This window comes from Gymnodraco acuticeps, unplaced genomic scaffold, assembly GCF_902827175.1.
Source record: "Gymnodraco acuticeps unplaced genomic scaffold, fGymAcu1.1, whole genome shotgun sequence".
NCBI classification, from domain to species: Eukaryota; Metazoa; Chordata; class Actinopteri; order Perciformes; family Bathydraconidae; genus Gymnodraco; species Gymnodraco acuticeps.
In genome coordinates, this window is record NW_022991566.1 from 9,709 (window position 1) to 27,508 (window position 17,800).

Below are 17,800 nucleotides of genomic sequence, written 5' to 3' on the forward strand. Positions count from 1 at the left end.
GAGAAGAAGAAGAAGAAGAAGAAGACCAAACACAGTGGTGGCGCGAGATTAGAGAAGCGTTCAAAAGTATTTTCTTAAAAAGTGTTTTTAATGGACAGTTATTGACATTAAGTTAGATTAGCTCTGTTTTATAAAGACGCCTGGGTGCTCCGTCCAGCTGCTGCCATGACACAGTCCGTTGTTGTCCAAGGTGAGTTAAAACTCAACGTTAATGTGAGCATCCAGAGAGAAGCTAGCAGCTAGTTTAGCTGTCTTTAGCCACTGAATGCTAGTGCACAATTTATAGATTTACAGCAGGAGCATGTTTAGTTACGGCCAGAGGGGGAGAAGTACTCAGATCTGGTACTTAAGTAGAAGTACCAGAGTGTAGGAATACTCTGTTACAGTAAAAGTCCTGCATTTCAAATCTTACTCAAGTAAAAGTACAAAAGTATTGGCATACAAATATCCTTAAAGTAGCGACAGTAAAAGTATTCGTTGTGCAGATTGGTCCATTTCAGAATAATATATATGATATGTTTTATAATGATTGATCATGAAAGTGTTCTCAAAGCTGGTAAAGGTGCAGCTAGTTTGAATGACTTTGTATACTGCAGGGTAGCTTGTGGATTTACTCCAGGTGGAACTAAAGTCTGATTTAACACTTGGTTAGATTTCACATCATTCATCCCCATCTGTACATGTAGTGGGGTAAAAGTAGCAAAAACATTTAGAGACTCAAGTAAATTACAAATCCCTCAAAATTGAACTTAAGCAAAGTACTTGAGTAAATCTGCTTTACTTAACTTACACCACTGGCTACGGCTGATTCAACAAATGGTTGACACAACTTAACTTAACCAAACTTGTAATGCGTGTTCTGCAGTTGGGCAGTGTGGCAACCAGGTTGGCTGCAGGTTTTGGGATCTTGCCTTGCGAGAACATGCCCATGTGAATAAAGTAAGTACTAATACACCCATCTCAACACTCATGAACTGAGTCAGACACTAAACTGTCCTCACATTGTATTTGATGAGCTTGAATCTTTGCGAGGACCCCAACAATTAGCTTTTTTAACAACTATTTATAAATTGTATTGTGAAAATGTATTGATGAAGTGTTATTATTTTATTGTTAGTCGTGTATGCATTATATATATTTCACTGTATGCTCGACTGTATGTTATATATAAACAATTGACTTCATTTACCTTTTCCAGCTTTGTTGTCCTTTTTACTGTCATGTTCTGTACTGCTACACATACTTGGCCTATAGAATTCATTCTGATTCTAAAACAGACATGTTCACAACTTCCAGGACTTGTACAGGTTTCCTTACATCCTGTGTATGTCTCATTTTCAGAAAGGATTGTATGATGAGGCACTCAGTAGCTTTTTCCGAAATGTGGACTCAAGGTAATCGAACACTCTAGTAACTAGTTAAGCTACATGAGTTAAGAAACGTGTCTCCATACAGTGGTCCTAATTTAGTCCTGTTGTTATATCTGGTTTTCTTTCCAGTAAATGTGATGGGGAGGCCCATTTTGTTGGTGGGAGAATCCAACATCTGAAGGCCAGGGTGAGTTCTGTTCATACCAGGAAGCAGCTTTAGGCACAGATTTCCCCTCTGGTCCTCACTAGGAGTCAGATCAGGGTTGGATTAGATAGGGTTTCGTAGAGAAAGGAAATATTCAAAGGCATGCGCTGTCCTCATACTTGCATATATTTGAATCTACAGGCGGTGCTGGTGGACATGGAGGAGGGTGTGGTCAATGAGATCCTGCAGGGCCCGTTGAGAGAAATGTTTGACAGCACCCAGCTCCTCACAGACGTGTCGGGTTCAGGCAACAACTGGTGAGACACTGACTATTCACAGGACGATCTCACATGGCTGCTAGCAACTGTTGCACTCAAATCTTTCAGAATGCCAGTACATTACTGAATGTCCCAAATCATTTTTTCCCCTTATATAACACCATCATTTATAATTCCCAGCAAATAAACAAAAGATCATGAGAAGCTTAGAGGTCTCTACGATTGTGGGTTTTTTCTTTCTACTGCCTCAAGCCTCCATTATACAATTTGGGGGGAAAGTCAGAAGTGCTTCTTGACATAACTACTGTGTTTTCAGTCATGGAGCCATTGTTACAGCTATGATTACCACAGCAGGTCAAGCCCTGGTATTCTAAAGATCACATGCTTAGAAAAACTGACTTTGTATTCTTACAATAATTGGATGTACCTTCTCTCGCATACCATGAAAACACAGTAAAGAAATGCAATGTTTTTAGTCCCAGATAAAGTCATTCACAGGTGCTCACAGGCTGCAGCCCAGATATTCTAACTCCAAATTCTATTATTTATTATATTTCTGCAACTGAAGTTCATTTATGGATAATAATGATCACCATATGAACAGAAATATACCGTCCATTTCAGACTCAAAGAACCAAGACAATGTTTTCCAAAGTTTGCCCTTCATTTTTATGCTTGTTATTCTACAGGGCAGTTGGACACATGACGTATGGCTCAGCCTACAGGGAACAGATCGTGGATAAACTGAGGAAGGCAGCAGAACACTGTGACTGTCTGCAGTGCTTCTTCCTCATTCACTCTATGGGAGGAGGTAAGGCACAACCCAGTTTGACCAGTTCCAGTCATGGGATCATTGATGCTTGACATTGAAGTATGTCAAAGCATTTGCAATGACCCCATTTCTGTATGTATAGTACGGGTCCCCAGTAATTACAAACTGCCGGATGCTAACTCACATATGTTGGGCAATTTGTACAATAAGCACAAGTTGTGTAATTAGCACTAATTACTATTAGACAAGCCTATGTAGACAATAGTTAAAGCTCACCTATCATGCTATATTTGAACAATATATTATAGGGCCATACCTTTACAAAACATGTCTCTGAAGTGTTTTGCTCAAAATAGCAAACAGATCACCCATTGTAGCATGCCTCATCCCCCTCTATTTCAGCCCTGTTACTAAAGCGCTGATGCTGCGTCTGGCCCTTTAAATGTAGCCGAGCTGTATGCAGCGCGAGCAGGCTCCCGTGAGCGGGAGCGCGCTCCTTCACTACAGACTATCGCGCCGCCTAACCATTCGCCAAAATGTTTTTAATACCAGCGGTAACCGGGAAAAAAACAATCTTCAAATAAAAGAAAGTCTCCGGAGGAGTTAAAGGAGTGTGACAGGGAGCATGAGAAGAAGAGGGAGAGAACGTTTCAGCCAGCTTGATCGATGGAGTTGGCTTCTATAGAGTGGTGCAGTGACGCGTCCTAAAACCCTTTTATAATCTATCGATTAGATTTATGATTCGAACATTTTAAAAGTAGGGTAGACATGTGGAGATTATCCGGCTGAACAAAACGTGCATTTATCAAATAGGTTTGTTTTCCACAGACCTTATTTCCAGCTATTTTCCAAAACCCTGTGGAGAAATCCCATTGCTTTTTGTGGAGGGAACCAGCAGCTTACTTCCTGGTTTTATGACGCGTCACTGGCTGCACCTCTCAATATGATGCCAATATAAACAAGGTCTTCTGTCGGCTCTGTACATCAATGCCGACCTATGCTGACAAGTAAGTGAAGAGTAGAAAATATAAAGGTATTGGCTATAGGGAAATGTCCCAGCAGTTTAGGATGATGAAGGTTCTAATCTATAGCCATTACATGTCTAACTCCTAATGACAGGAAGGCAGAAAGCGCATTATACAAATAATAATACTCATAATAATAGCAGACATTTTTTAACAATGACCACAATATCATTATTTTAATAAACCAAATATGAACAATTGAGGAAAATGAGAAAGAACTGATGATTCAAATGTTGTAGTAATGTAGTTAGTGCATAAATGACTATTGCAACAAATATGTTAATTTTCTTCATTATTAGTCGATTCATTTTGGACGAAGGCCAGTGGTTACAATGGTGGGGCCAGTGACGTTACAATTCCACCGGCCCTTAATGTCTACCCCTGTTTTGTATACGTACTAGGGATGGGAAAGATTAATCGAATATTCAAAATTATTCAGGTGTTCGAGTATGAGTTATGAATATTGTTATTTTTTTTAAAAATGTTTTATTAATTATTTTTTTTGGGAGTGATGCCTAAGTTGATATTATCAAATTGAATAATTCAATGTATATATATACGACAGTGCCATAGCTAAATGTGTTAGTTGACGTCTAAAGGTGTGTTTTGCTCCGCTCACCGGTCCCTCACAGCGGGCAGAGCTGCAGGTGCTGATCTCTCTCTCTCGTGTCCGGTTATACTTCACTCGCGTTTATGTCCAAATCCATCAGATCTAGTTCTAGCTAATGATATGGCTGCTGCCCCTCCCTACACGCAGATCACGCAGACTCAAACCTCATCTTAGGCCCAAATGCGCTCCGCAGCCGTTGCGAGGTTCCGGCGCTAACAGTTCATGAGCGTGCTCCCCCGCCCCCTGTCAACACTCTCGACACATGAGTGGCCAGCCTAAACAACAATAAGCGCTGCTTGGCAACCGTGTGTGGCGGCAAAGTACATAGACATTTTCACAGGAGAGATTTAGTTTTGCCGGTATTCAACATATTTGACCAGTTGACCGGTAATTATTTACACTCTAAGAAGAGTCCTACACAGACATGGCGTCAAAAAGGAGTAATGTGTGGAAATATTTCGACCAGGTTAGTGAGTGCGGTGTAGAGGTCAAACTATGCCAAATTAAACGTATATATAGATGCTATACCTTGCTATACCCGCAACCTCCGTTCCAGCTGAGAGGGTCTTCTCTACAGCTGGCCTGATTGTGAATCGCCTCCGCACATGAAAGCTGTAGGCCTATAGCTGTTAAACTGTGATCACCAGTTCAATACATTTGACAAATTCGACTTGGTTTCTACACTTATTTGAACATGTATGTATTTCTAAAAAATAAAAAAATTGTGAAAAAAGTTTTGAAAACAATTTTTTTTTATAGGATATGTACATTTCGGTTAACCGGTTAACCGTTTTTTGGGGGGTCGAATATACATTTGCTTTCAAATTCCCATCCCTAATACGTACTATACATTTCTAACAAAACTTTGGGGGACTCAACATTTCCGGGTTCACTATAGGACTCTATGAGCTGGCAAAGAGACCATGTATTTTGTTTACATAGATATGACAGAGTGAGTGTTGCTTGCTACCTGTTCAAATTACATTGGACTTGAAGCCAGCAAAAACTTGTCTGCTTCTTTTTTTTATATTTCCCCATATTAGGGGCATTACAGTAACAGCAGGAAGTAAAAGCAATAATTATAAATTGAAGGTACAGGCTCGGGCCTTGGGACCAAAGTGCTGAGCCTGCTGGAGGAGGAGTTCCCCGAGGTGTGTCGGATTGTCACCTCCATCTATCCATCTGCAGAGGATGATGTCGTCACCTCTCCCTACAACAGCATCCTGGCTATGAGGGAGCTCACAGAGCACGCTGACTGTGTCCTGCCTGTGGAAAACCAAGTGTGTGCCTTTTCTCCTCTCACTACAAAGATCTCTGCATTATTTACAAAACAAAATAACCATTATTCAGGTGTGTTTGTTCCCTCTGACTTCTCTTCCAGTCGTTGGTGGACATTGTGAAGAAGATTAAACATATGTCTCACAGTGGAAAGCCAGGGACTGTGATCAGGAGGGAAAGCGCCATCATCTCTGGGCAGGGGGGGCTCATTGGAGCCGAGAAGCCTTTTGATGCCATGAATAATATTGTGGCTAACCTGTTGCTCAACATTACCAGGTGTGGTATTTCTGTTTCCCGTACAGACAACCCCTGTCCTTTGTTTCAATCCTGTTGTTATTTTATGTGTGAACCTATTTAAATAATTTGGAACCCTTTTTTTGTACACACTATTTTAGAACAATGCTAAATGGAGTATTTATAAAACGTTGCCAAACTATAATGATATTTAAAGTACCTTTTTAAAAAAAAAACTTTTTATAAACACCACAGCAGCAGCAACTCTATGTAGTTACTGAACAACAATGACGCGCAGCCAGGGTTGGGAGGGTTACTTTGTAAATCAGTTACTGATTACTGAATACATGGCTCTGAAAGTAATCCGAATACAGTTACAGTTACGTGTCTTAAAAAAGTAACGTAATCAGATTACTTTTAGATTACTTTTGGATTACTTTCTTTTTCCATCACAGATGGGTATGTTTTGGTGAACAGGAGACACAAAAAGCAAAAGGAAACTGAACGTGTTTTTACTGTTTTAATGGCTTATCAAGAGCACAACTGAAACATCACATCTGAAACGATGCAACAACATATGCTAATACACTTTTTGGGGATGCAGCTTGGGATGTGAGGAGTGAGGGACACGGCTTAGAACGGGCGTGTCGCATTCTGTCCTGCAAGTGTTGGCAGGACATGAATTAAAATGTCGAACTCGGACTTCATTTTAAGGACATGTCGGCCAGGGGTGTAGAGCTATATTTGTTTAAGCACCGGATCGGCAAAACAGGAGACTCTGTGCACAGTGCACCAGTCTGCCTTGATCTATGAATTCATGTCTGTGACTCTCACAGTATCTGCTGCCCACAGCTGTTTTATAGAAGGAACACCTCCTTCACTTCATGAAATCTCTGCAGCACCATGAAGCAGCGGGAGGGTTAACTCAGAAGACGAGCGTGCAGTGCCTTTCACGCACCGCCTTCGCTGTGTTTACCTTCAGAATCATAAGGCTAAAGAGCGACCGCAGGCTGATGTGTTTTAACCACACACACCTCTACACACACACGACTTAAACGCAGACTTTTGTTCCTCCATGTTTCGTTGTTATTGTTTCACTGAGCGGCCCCGCCCCTTTTTTTCGCTCCCTTTTTTTGTCCATCTGCGGCGGTAAAAGTGTTTGTGTGCTGTGATGATTCGGCTGTACCTTTAATAATGAATATTAAATGTGAGGAAATATTTCCATCAATAATTCCAATAAGTAATCCAAAATGTATTCACTTCAGGTTTACGAAAGTAACTGTAATCAGATTACTCGTTTTTCAAATGTAACGCGAGCTGAATACAGTTACTTGATTTTTGTATTCTGATTACGTAACGCCGTTACATGTATTCCGTTACAACCCAACCCTGCGCGCAGCACAGGAGCTACGGGGTTGGATCTGTTAAAGCAGGTGCTGATTCATTTTGATGCAAAAAACTAGATTTAACTTCGAGGCTACAGAGATACAAGATTCAATGATGTCGGGCTAATAAGCCTCCGTTACACAGCAATACAAACACAACCAGAATGTGTTGTTTTGTGATCACTTTGCCAATCCACATTTTTTCTGGTGAGGTTAAATCAAAAGGATACTTCTCCCTGGATGGACACACAGGGAAAATATGTTGGATAATCAGGATGACAGAATGTTAGCATTTATGGAGAATACAGATCCAGGAGGATGTCAAGCACCTTCAGGTGTCTCCAAACAGAAAGAGTCTGATGCGGCTTTCACACCAGCGCTTTTCCCTTTCTAGCTCCGAGCGGGAGCTTTTCTGGTTCAGCTCCGGTTTCCCTTTTCTGCTCCCGCTCTGTTCACACCGCCCAGAGCCCGACTGGTGCTGCCGCTGCTGCGTCATGACGTCACCGTTTACATCGCTGATTTGCTCCCCAACGGCGTTACGGCGCTCACAACAACAACAACAACAACAGGGAACTGCGTCGGGTCGATGATCGTGTTGCTTTTAATCACACGAAGCCAGATTAAATTAAATAACGACTTCTCCAACCTTATGCTTTTCTCCAGAGTGCCGTGGTTCATTGTTTATTCATGTGTTTCTGCGGCATTTACCGACCGCTGCAGTGTTGGCTGCTCTTCCACGGGAGTTTATTCTCCTCCGTTAGCTCCCGGTTAGCTCACACTGCTGCGGCCGTTCTAAAGTATTCACTGTTCGACTCACACAAGCAGCTGATACATATCCCCAGTTCCCCTTAGCCTAAGTGAATGTGTGTCAGTCTGAATTGACGCTGTTTGGTATCACAACGCTGTTATGAAAGTTTCTCTGGTATAAAATGGGTGATGTTAGCATAGCAACCGAAGCTAAACTGACTACTTGCTATTGCTATCCTATTGTGGCATAAACCGTTTTCTACCGGCACATTTTACCGGCGTATTTTTATTATGATTCTACTTGTGATAGTCGGACACGACAACCTGTGCAGCCCATGTATTGATTCCATCCGATAGCTGCTACAATACAAAACAAAACGTCTGCCTCTCCACAATGATCAATAACAGTGAACGGATGTTCAAAGTAAGGTACAAATAAACAGAATCACACGAAGCCTGGTTAGTGTTGCCTGACTTTATAAAGTGTGTTTATAAGCACTACTGCTTGTAGGCAGGCATGACAGTCGACCCATGTTCAGGGGAGGAGGGTTTAGTTTCCTGCACGCCTCGACGTAAGAGAGACGTAAGCGACGCCACCTCTTAGCTCCGAAGCTCTTGCCTCTAGACCGACAATTTTTTGGCGCTGGAAGTGAACCAGATTCCGGAGCTAAGAGCTGGCGCCGCTGCGGTGTGAACAGGAAAAAACGGCACTTTTCAGCTCCAGCTCTGAAAACGCGGTGTGAAAGGGGCATGAGTCACATGACCTCCTCTTCACCATGGAGGACCACAGGCTACACAATCACACAGGAAGCAAAACTAAAGCTCAGCATTCAAACATATAGGAGAATAAACAAGAACACAATAGAGACGGAGAGGAGCGGAGGGACAAGTTGGCCCTGTGTGCTGTGACCACAGTCCTTATTGGAGTGTAACGTTTAAGGAGGTTATTGGTAAGAAGAGGCAAGTCCATAAGCACTTCTGTACGTAATTTAAAGCACCTTAAAGTCTTATCTGATGTGTATTACTAATTCACTGAGCATTACATTTTATTGTTTTGTTACAAAAATGCCATTTCCTACTAACTCACCAGACAAATGAGTTTGTTATGGCGCGTTTCCACTGCAGCGGGTAGCTCGCTTTAAGCGTGCCGAGCCGTGCGGGCCCGTTTTTGGTTGCGTTTCCACTTGGCCTAGTACTGGCTAGCGGGTCCTAATTCACAGTTTTTCTGGCCCCATAAAATCGTGGTTCTAAACTAGAGAGAGAATCGCTGGCAAGGGGGCTACAACTACAACAAGATGAACATATTTGACCGTGATTTAATTGTAATACACGTTTAAAAATGATGCCGAAGTAACAACATACCGGTTAGTAAAAACCATGAATTCATGCTTTGACAAGTCTGCAGACAGACGGCAGGCGAAAAACCCTTTTTAAAATGCGTGTTTTCTAAATGTAGCTTGGCAAAGCTAACGTTATATATGCTCCATCTGATTCAGCCAGCTCTACCATTTGGTTGACATGTTGTGCACAAAACAACCTCTAATTGTCACTGTGGTTCGAACAGAAAGCCCTTCCTCTGAGGAAGTTGGCGTGCTAAAAATCACTGCTGAAGAAATCACTCTTTTTGGTCAACTTTTGTTAGTTTACCATATCATTTGACATATTTTAGTGTCAGAGTACTGACTGAACATAATTAGATAACTTGATGCTCAAAAAAAGTTTTAACAAGGGTGTAATACATTTTTTTTTTTAAATATGCTCAACCAATCGGTGGAATTGGCCTTTTATGATAAACTAGCAATATCAATCAATCAATGTTTATTTATATAGCCCAATATCACAAATGTTACATTTGTCTCAGTGGACTTCACCAATATGACTTTTCAGAGTTTCAGAGATGTTTTCCAATAAAATATGGTAAATAAATGGCTAGATTCATGGTAATATTACTACATCTAGTACTGCCTTATGCGTCTCAGAGTGAAAGAGTGATAATCATTTATATAGCAGCTTTCATGCATGGCATTCAGCCCAAAGTTGCACACAGATGAGCAAGTTAGGCCAACACAGGATATAGACATTTGCTGTTGGCCAGTGGTTTCCTGTTAGGCCAATGCAGCATATACAGTAAGATGAGCAAGTCTTTTCTTTATTATGAAAAACACTTTCCATTACTTTTTTCCAATTTTTTTTTTTTACAATTATAATTTATTATCTTTTATGAATATATCTGGTTGTATATATTGCTCATTTTCCATAAAAGAAACCAATGTATTTGAGTTTGATGCATACACATACTGTACTGTATATGATGATTGTTGAAAATGCACTTTTACCATAGAAGGCCAGCTCGACCAGTTGGTAGAGGCTCATAAAAACAAAACTGTGGTCAGTCAAAAAATGTAATTGTTTGTGGTTATTTGTGGCCCATTTGATAAAAAAATGCTAAAACATATTTTTTTCATAGCTTTTTTCTTGGTCTGGCAGTTAAAGGGTTAAGTTGCTTATGTGTCATCTTCCGTTTCAGCTCAGCTCGTTTTGAAGGGTCTCTCAACATGGATCTGAATGAGATTGCCATGAACCTGGTCCCCTTCCCTGGTTTACACTACTTGGTGCCGAGCCTCACCCCTCTCTACACTCTGGCAGATGTCAGTGTCCCCTCCAGAAGGTCTGCTCTGGCTGTGAGAGCAGCTATTTTTGACTCAGTTGTTTTGTGTTCAGGGTGTTGAGCTCATGAACTCCATCATCCTCGTTAAACATGCCTCATGTTGACTGCAGTGATAACTGAGAGGAAATAAGATCACTGATCCTCATTTGAAACATATTGATGAAACACTACCGGTTACATAGGAAAATAATTTAGAAATAAAATAATGACCAGCAATATCTGTAATACATGATCAGTAACATTTAAACAAAGGCATACAATATTCAGATGCCACAAAGCCGGCTTTCAATTGATCAGGTGGGATGTCAGCAACTTTAAGTTTAGTGCTGCAGGCTTGTGAAAAAAGCTATTTGATCCTGCCCCCACTCCACCTACCCTCCAACCTGCTCCCCAACAACAACTGCACTGAAAGTGGCCTTGTGAGCCATATAGTCCTCATCTGTTCCAGAGAAGCTGCTCATTGGTCAAAAAGAGTGGCGGTGAACTGGCCACGCTCCCAGAGCTGAATATATGTGTCTGTATGAATGTAGAGCAGGGTGTTGCCTCAAAATATCTTGCCTGCTCAGCAGATTTCCCTGGATAAATAAAGATGCATACAATCTTAGTAAAACATTGCTCCCTTGCCCCAGTCGGTCTCAATTTGACATTAAAAAACTGTAAATCCCTGAAGTCCTTTCAGTGACTGTAGTCAGCAGTACGCTGTGTCTCTGTCCTCAGACCTCATGACAACTGTGCTTCTATAGTCCATAAAGAAGTTTGTGGTTTGGATTTGTTACGGGCACATTTTTGTTTAGCACAGTGGTTCGTGTTATAACAAATTAGGGCTGCTCAATTAATCGTATTTTAATCGCAATTACGATTTTGGCTTGCAACTATTATAAAAACAACATCATCGAAATAAAACGATTATTTCTTTATTTTTTATTAATAAAAAAAAAAATGTTTGTATTGCTTTTTCAGTTGAATTATACTTAAAGTTCAGGGTAATCAACTCTTAAAATAAATCCATCCATTTATTTTTCAATAAATGGATGTTTTCAAAGTAAATGGATAATCGTTTTTAATAATCGTGATATCAATTATTGACCCAAATAATCGAGATTATGATTTTTGCCATAATCGAGCAGCCCTATATCAAATCTGACCCACCGCATCACTACTAGCCAGTAAATGGAGACATCATTCAGGGCAACCAATACATAAAGGTTGACAGACAGTGTAATACCTGGAAATATAGTCAAGATGATTTTCTTTTACTTTCTGTCTTTTACTGTGCCCTCTAGACTGGATCAGATGTTCAGTGATGCCTTCAGTAAAGAGCACCAGCTGATCCGAGCCGACCCGAAGCACAGCCTCTACCTGGCCTGCGCCCTCATGGTGAGGGGCAACGTGCAGGTGTCCGACCTCCGCAGGAACATCGAGAGGTCAGAGCACCATCCAGCCTCTCAGTCTCCATCTGAAACAGCCAACCAGCCAGCACCCCCACCCTGATAGGCCCAAAGATGACCTTCACACTCGCTCTCCCAAATAGTACCCCCATTCAGCACTGCCCACCGTGATTCATGACTGGTCCATTCAGCACCCACCTCTCCTCAGCTCTCCCCTCACCACTCTCTCTGCAGACCTTGTTTTCATGTGGCATGTTGTCGAGAGAAACTGAAACAGAAGCTGCTATGAGAGCACATATTTGAGCGTGACCATGGTGTAAAATAGGAGGGGAGGGAGGGAGGGAAAGCAAAACACTCTTCAGGGCACGCATAATCAATGGGGCATATTGAGGCAACATGTTATATTGGTTATGTCTGGATATACTACTACGTTTGTTTAATGATTTTTCTTTCGCCATGAAAAAATCCCAAACATCTCAGCATGTGTTGCATTCATATATTTTATATAGTAAACTGAATATATCTTTGGAGGTTTGGATGGCTGGTTGGACAAAAGACCTTGCAATCTGTTTAACTGAAAATGTTTCTATATTCTCTGACATTTTATCAGTGTTGTTAAGTGACTCGGTGCTGTACTGTAGTTCCACCTGGAGTAAATCCACCAGCTACCCTGCAGTATACAAAGTACTTCAAACTAGCTGCACCTTTACCAGCTTTGAGAACACTTTCATGATCAATCATTATAAAACATATCATATATATTATTCTGAAATGGACCAATCTGCACAACGACTACTTTCACTGTCACTACTTTCACTATATTTTGATGAATACTTTTCTACTTTCACTTGAGGAACATTTTGAATGCAGGACTTTTACTGTGACAGAGTATTCCTACACTCTGGTACTTCTACTTTTACTCAAGTACAAGACCTGAGTACTTTTACTTTTACTCAAGTACAAGATCTGAGTACTTGTACTTTTACTCAAGTACAAGATCTGAGTACTTCTACTTTTACTCAAGAACAAGATCTGAGTACTTCTGCTTTTACTCAAGTGCAAGATCTGAGTACTTCTACTTTTACTCAAGTACAAGATCTGAGTACTTCTACTTTACTCAAGTGCAAGATCTGAGTACTTCTACTTTTACTCAAGAACAAGATCTGAGTACTTCTACTTTTACTCAAGTACAAGATCTGAGTACTTCTACTTTTACTCAAGTGCAAGATCTGAGTACTTCTACTTTTACTCAAGTACAAGATCTGAGTACTTCTACTTTTACTCAAGTGCAAGATCTGAGTACTTCTACTTTTACTCAAGTACAAGATCTGAGTACTTCTACTTTTACTCAAGTACAAGATCTGAGTACTTCTACTTTTACTCAAGTACAAGATCTGAGTACTTGTACTTTTACTCAAGAACAAGATCTGAGTACTTCTGCTTTTACTCAAGTGCAAGATCTGAGTACTTCTACTTTTACTCAAGTACAAGATCTGAGTACTTCTACTTTTACTCAAGTGCAAGATCTGAGTACTTCTACTTTTACTCAAGTACAAGATCTGAGTACTTCTGCTTTTACTCAAGTACAAGACCTGAGTACTTCTACTTTTACTCAAGTACAAGATCTGAGTACTTCTACTTTTACTCAAGTACAAGATCTGAGTACTTCTACTTTTACTCAAGTACAATATCTGAGTACTTCTACTTTTACTCAAGTACAAGATCTGAGTACTTCTACTTTTACTCAAGTACAAGACCTGAGTACTTTTACTTGTACTCAAGTACAAGATCTGAGTACTTCTACTTTTACTCAAGTACAAGATCTGAGTACTTCTACTTTTACTCAAGTACAAGACCTGAGTACTTTTACTTGTACTCAAGTACAAGATCTGAGTACTTCTACTTTTACTCAAGTACAAGATCTGAGTACTTCTACTTTTACTCAAGTACAAGATCTGAGTACTTCTACTTTTACTCAAGTACAAGACCTGAGTACTTTTACTTGTACTCAAGTACAAGATCTGAGTACTTCTACTTTTACTCAAGTACAAGATCTGAGTACTTCTACTTTTACTCAAGTACAAGATCTGAGTACTTGTACTTTTACTCAAGTACAAGACCTGAGTACTTTTACTTGTACTCAAGTACAAGATCTGAGTACTTCTACTTTTACTCAAGTACAAGATCTGAGTACTTGTACTTTTACTCAAGTACAAGACCTGAGTACTTTTACTTGTACTCAAGTACAAGATCTGAGTACTTCTGCTTTTACTCAAGTACAAGATCTGAGTACTTGTACTTTTACTCAAGTACAAGATCTGAGTACTTCTACTTTTACTCAAGTACAAGATCTGAGTACTTCTACTTTTACTCAAGTACAAGATCTGAGTACTTCTACTTTTACTCAAGTACAAGATCTGAGTACTTCTCTGGTAATTATGAATAGCCTGATGAGAAAGATATCAACAGATGAATCAATAATGAATATATTTGATTTGTACAACTTCAGTGTGTTGAGATTCTTCACTTTACAGTTCTTGTTGGCATCCTTGTCACATGATGGAAAATAATATTACAATCCGTGCTGTTGAACGGTTTGAAGTGTTACTTAGTAATCTTGTATATTATTTTCTCGTCAGTGTAATGTAAACACACATGTCATTTCCTCCCCTCTCTAGACTGAAGCCTTCGCTGCCATTTGTGTCTTGGAACCAGGAAGGCTGGAAGACGGGCCTGTGCTCGGTGCCTCCTGTGGGCCACTCCCACTCCCTGTTAGCCCTGGCCAACAACACCTGTGTGAAAACCACCTTCATGGAGCTGAGAGAACGCTTCACCAAGCTCTACAGGAAGAAGGTACAAGCTGTTGTATTGAAGAAGGAATGTGTTGTTAATCAAGCAAAACTGTCAAGGATTCCATTACAGCTACTTGTATCCAGCCTGTAAAAACATGCTGCATTACATTAATGCACATCGTGCAAAAAACATCTTGTTCTTTTTTAAATTGTAAATCCTGCCCATTTCTTCTCCACACTACCTCTTTTAAAATCTGCACAGCTCTCTACTTTGAATATAGTATTTGTCATATTTGACTGTACTCAGTTGCTCACATAATTATATTCTGTGTAAATATTGTCTATTTTTAATTTGTTACAATAGTTTTAAAATGTTTTAGTTTTTTTAAGCTTTTATAAAAGTACAACTAGCTTTTTCTTGCTACGTGTTCTCTTTCTGCGTCTTTGCCACATATACCAAGGCAAATCCCTCCTATGTGTAAAACCCATTGTGATTCTGATTGATACTCTCGGTCTAAAGTGAGGTAATTTGATATATCTGACTGAAATACCTTTTTGTTTTTTAAGGCTCACTTACACCACTACCTGCATGTAGAAGGGATGGAGCAGAGCCACTTCTCGGAGGCCCTCAGCTCTCTCAGCTCCCTGATTGAAGAGTACCAGCAGCTGGATGCCACCAAGGGAAGACTCATGCCTGACGCACCCAGACTCCGCATCGCCAGATGAAGTTTCACTTTGTTTCAATCTGTCTGTTTCTTTGTCTGTCTCCTTGTATAACAATTATTATGTTATAAGGAATAATGATGACGTCACACAACCAAATCTTTTGTATATACCTTTAAATGTTATTTTTCAACATTTTCTAATTTATGACACCATTCAAAACTTCTGTCTGAAAGAAATAAGCAGTAGCAACATGACTTATAACATACTAATAAGTCCTGCTGCCCTGGCTATGTCCGGTGTTGTTATACAGTACACATACATGTGCTGATGACATTTTTCACAACTAACAACTCTTAAATATTTCTTCTTCTATTCAATGATTCCCAGTCATTCTTCCTTATGAAATCAGGTGTTTTAGTTTTAGTCCCGCGTCTTTGTCTCTGAACTCTTTGGAAGGTTCCATAAGTTAGAGTAACCTCAGGTCAGAAAACATGTCACCAGGATCGTTGCACTTCCTCTGGCACACGCAGGACGTTATCCACTGCATCTTCCACTGTGTGCTGGTGCCTCCCTTGCAGGTGAAGTTGACCTTGATCATGCGGGACTTGTTGGGGACACAGCAGCGCTTGTCTGTGCAGACGCCGCAGTACGTGGGCTTAAACTTCTTGGTGCTGGTACAGCCCGAGAGGGTCAGCTTCTCCGCCTTCTTTGCTTGAAATGTAGGCCGGCATGTCTTTCCCTTTGGCGCCTATGAGAGGGAAATAGTGATTATTTTATTGAAAACTATGGTAATACTTCCATATCATTTTACCAACTTGTCACCTTAACACTCTTCATCACGCTTTTATCACATGGTCGCAGCAGACACAGGCGCCGGTCCTTCCTCATCTCACATTTGCCGTTATCGTTGTTGACACGCGATGAGATGCCCAGGCCGCAGGTTTTGGAGCAGGGGCTCCAGGGGGTGGTCTGGATCAAACAGTTCTTCTTCCAGGCTAAAGGAGGATCCCTGTAAGCTTTCAGTATTACAGTTAAAGGGCACTGTGTCAACAACACCCGACACAAAGAACTAGTCTGTGGGCTACATGCTGCCGCGCAGAGCACACACACACACCAAATACCTGCTCGTATCCACCATAAGGGAGTTCATTTTCTTCTAAATGTTTCCATTGAGCTGTACTTACACGGGTTGATTAGAATGAGTGGAGTAGAAATTGCCATTTGGCTGAAGTGTAAATATATTTGTGAAATCCCTAAATAGTATATTTGCCAGGTCATAGTCCTATTTTGAACCCGGAAATGTTAAGTACCCCAAAGTTTTATGTCAGAAATGTATAGTCAGTCCCCAGCACATAGAAACTGCCAGATGCAAGTGCAATTGGCAATTTGCACAATTAACATCAATTGTGTTAATAAGCACAAATTACCAGTATAGCCTATGATGACAATAGTTAAAACATTTCTTGGCCTATTTGGACAATTTTGGAGTGGTTTTGGGAATAATAGAGGATGCTTAATCTATTTCTGACATTTTCAGGAAAAATAATGGCAGTTTTAACCAGCAAGTGGTCACTTTCTGGTTAAAACTGCCATTTTTGATCCTGAAAATGTCAGAAATGGACTCCATAATTAAGTCATTTTTAAACTATTGACCACATAGGCTATAATGGTAATTAGTGCTAATGAAAAACATATGTGAGTTAGCATCCTGCAGTTTCTATGTTCTGGGGCCCCCTACTATACATTTCTATCATAAAACTGGGGAGCTCAACATTTCAGGGTTCACAGTGCTGACATCTACACTAAAAGGTTTAATTGTCCTAGTGTGGATAACTTCTACTGCCAGAGTAATAGAATGCCAGCTCTCCTTCCCAGATGCCAGATAACGTGGACAGCAGTCCAGGCCCTGCAGGCTGGTTCCTGTACACAGGCCGCTCTATAAACACACACCTGACATGTAGGTAGTGTCCTGCTGGTTCTTCTTTGGACTCTGGCCACTGCGAAGGCCGGCTGGCATGTTTCCCATGAGTGAGGCAGGGCCTATGAGTTCTGCAGGCTTCTGGATGAAAGCAGGGGTACAGCCGATGGCTCCAGCAATACATGTGCACCTATAGAGGGGGCTGGGCTGGAAACCTTCTCCGTTCTCATAGTGGGCCCCATTCAGGTCACAGCCTACTGCCATCAGGTCTGAAAGAAGGAGGGAAACACGTCAACGCTCTGGCTCATGATGTTACTGTGAATGTTAAAAACAGTAAAAGATTTGCTCATATATCAATGAAGTCTTCTTGAAATTAATTGACTTATCACACTCATGAAATAAAGAACCTTAAATAATTCCAAGATAGCGTGATATTTGCATGAAAATTCATTTTTAAGAGCTGCTCACTGAGTAGACATTTAGAAAAACCTGCTTTTCTGTTTTCTTTCCTTCCAGCCAAGCAG

The 17,800-nt window shown here is 40.6% G+C and overlaps 2 protein-coding genes across 6 annotated transcripts in view; one reads left to right on the plus strand and one right to left on the minus strand.

Annotated features, from left to right (window-relative positions):
• On the plus strand, positions 1-17,698 carry tube1 (tubulin, epsilon 1). Of its 4 annotated transcripts, none has more exons than XM_034197401.1 (12): positions 1-190; positions 866-939; positions 1,342-1,394; positions 1,500-1,557; positions 1,717-1,832; positions 2,483-2,604; positions 5,293-5,480; positions 5,582-5,754; positions 10,372-10,512; positions 11,796-11,936; positions 14,579-14,753; positions 15,260-17,698. In XM_034197401.1, the coding sequence occupies exons 1-12, from the start codon at positions 166-168 to the stop codon at positions 15,416-15,418; spliced, it is 1,425 nt and encodes a 474-aa protein (XP_034053292.1). In that variant the 5' UTR covers positions 1-165; the 3' UTR covers positions 15,419-17,698. The 4 variants fall into 4 exon arrangements, with proteins under 4 accessions (XP_034053292.1, XP_034053294.1, XP_034053293.1 ...); XM_034197403.1 differs by having other exon boundaries at positions 11,796-11,889; XM_034197402.1 differs by lacking the exons at positions 1,342-1,394; positions 1,500-1,557.
• ccn6 (cellular communication network factor 6) overlaps positions 15,514-17,800 on the minus strand; it is a 16,013-nt gene continuing 13,726 nt past the window's right edge. For both annotated transcript variants that reach the window (XM_034197405.1, XM_034197406.1), the window contains 3 exons: positions 17,309-17,545; positions 16,181-16,374; positions 15,514-16,106 (listed from right to left, as the gene is read on the minus strand). In XM_034197405.1, coding sequence (XP_034053296.1) covers positions 15,825-16,106; positions 16,181-16,374; positions 17,309-17,545 — 713 coding nt within the window. In that variant the 3' untranslated portion in view covers positions 15,514-15,824. The remainder of the gene's footprint in view (positions 16,107-16,180; positions 16,375-17,308; positions 17,546-17,800) is intronic.

What these genes read in the sequence shown, in the direction of transcription:
- tube1 (XM_034197401.1), top strand. Translation starts at nt 166, where the DNA reads ATGACACAGTCCGTTGTTGTCCAAG. An exon ending in CATTCACTCTATGGGAGGAG is followed by an intron (nt 2,605 to 5,292) that starts GTAAGGCACAAC and finishes TATAAATTGAAG; the next exon opens with GTACAGGCTCGGGCCTTGGG. An exon ending in GTCAGTGTCCCCTCCAGAAG is followed by an intron (nt 10,513 to 11,795) that starts GTCTGCTCTGGC and finishes TGTGCCCTCTAG; the next exon opens with ACTGGATCAGATGTTCAGTG.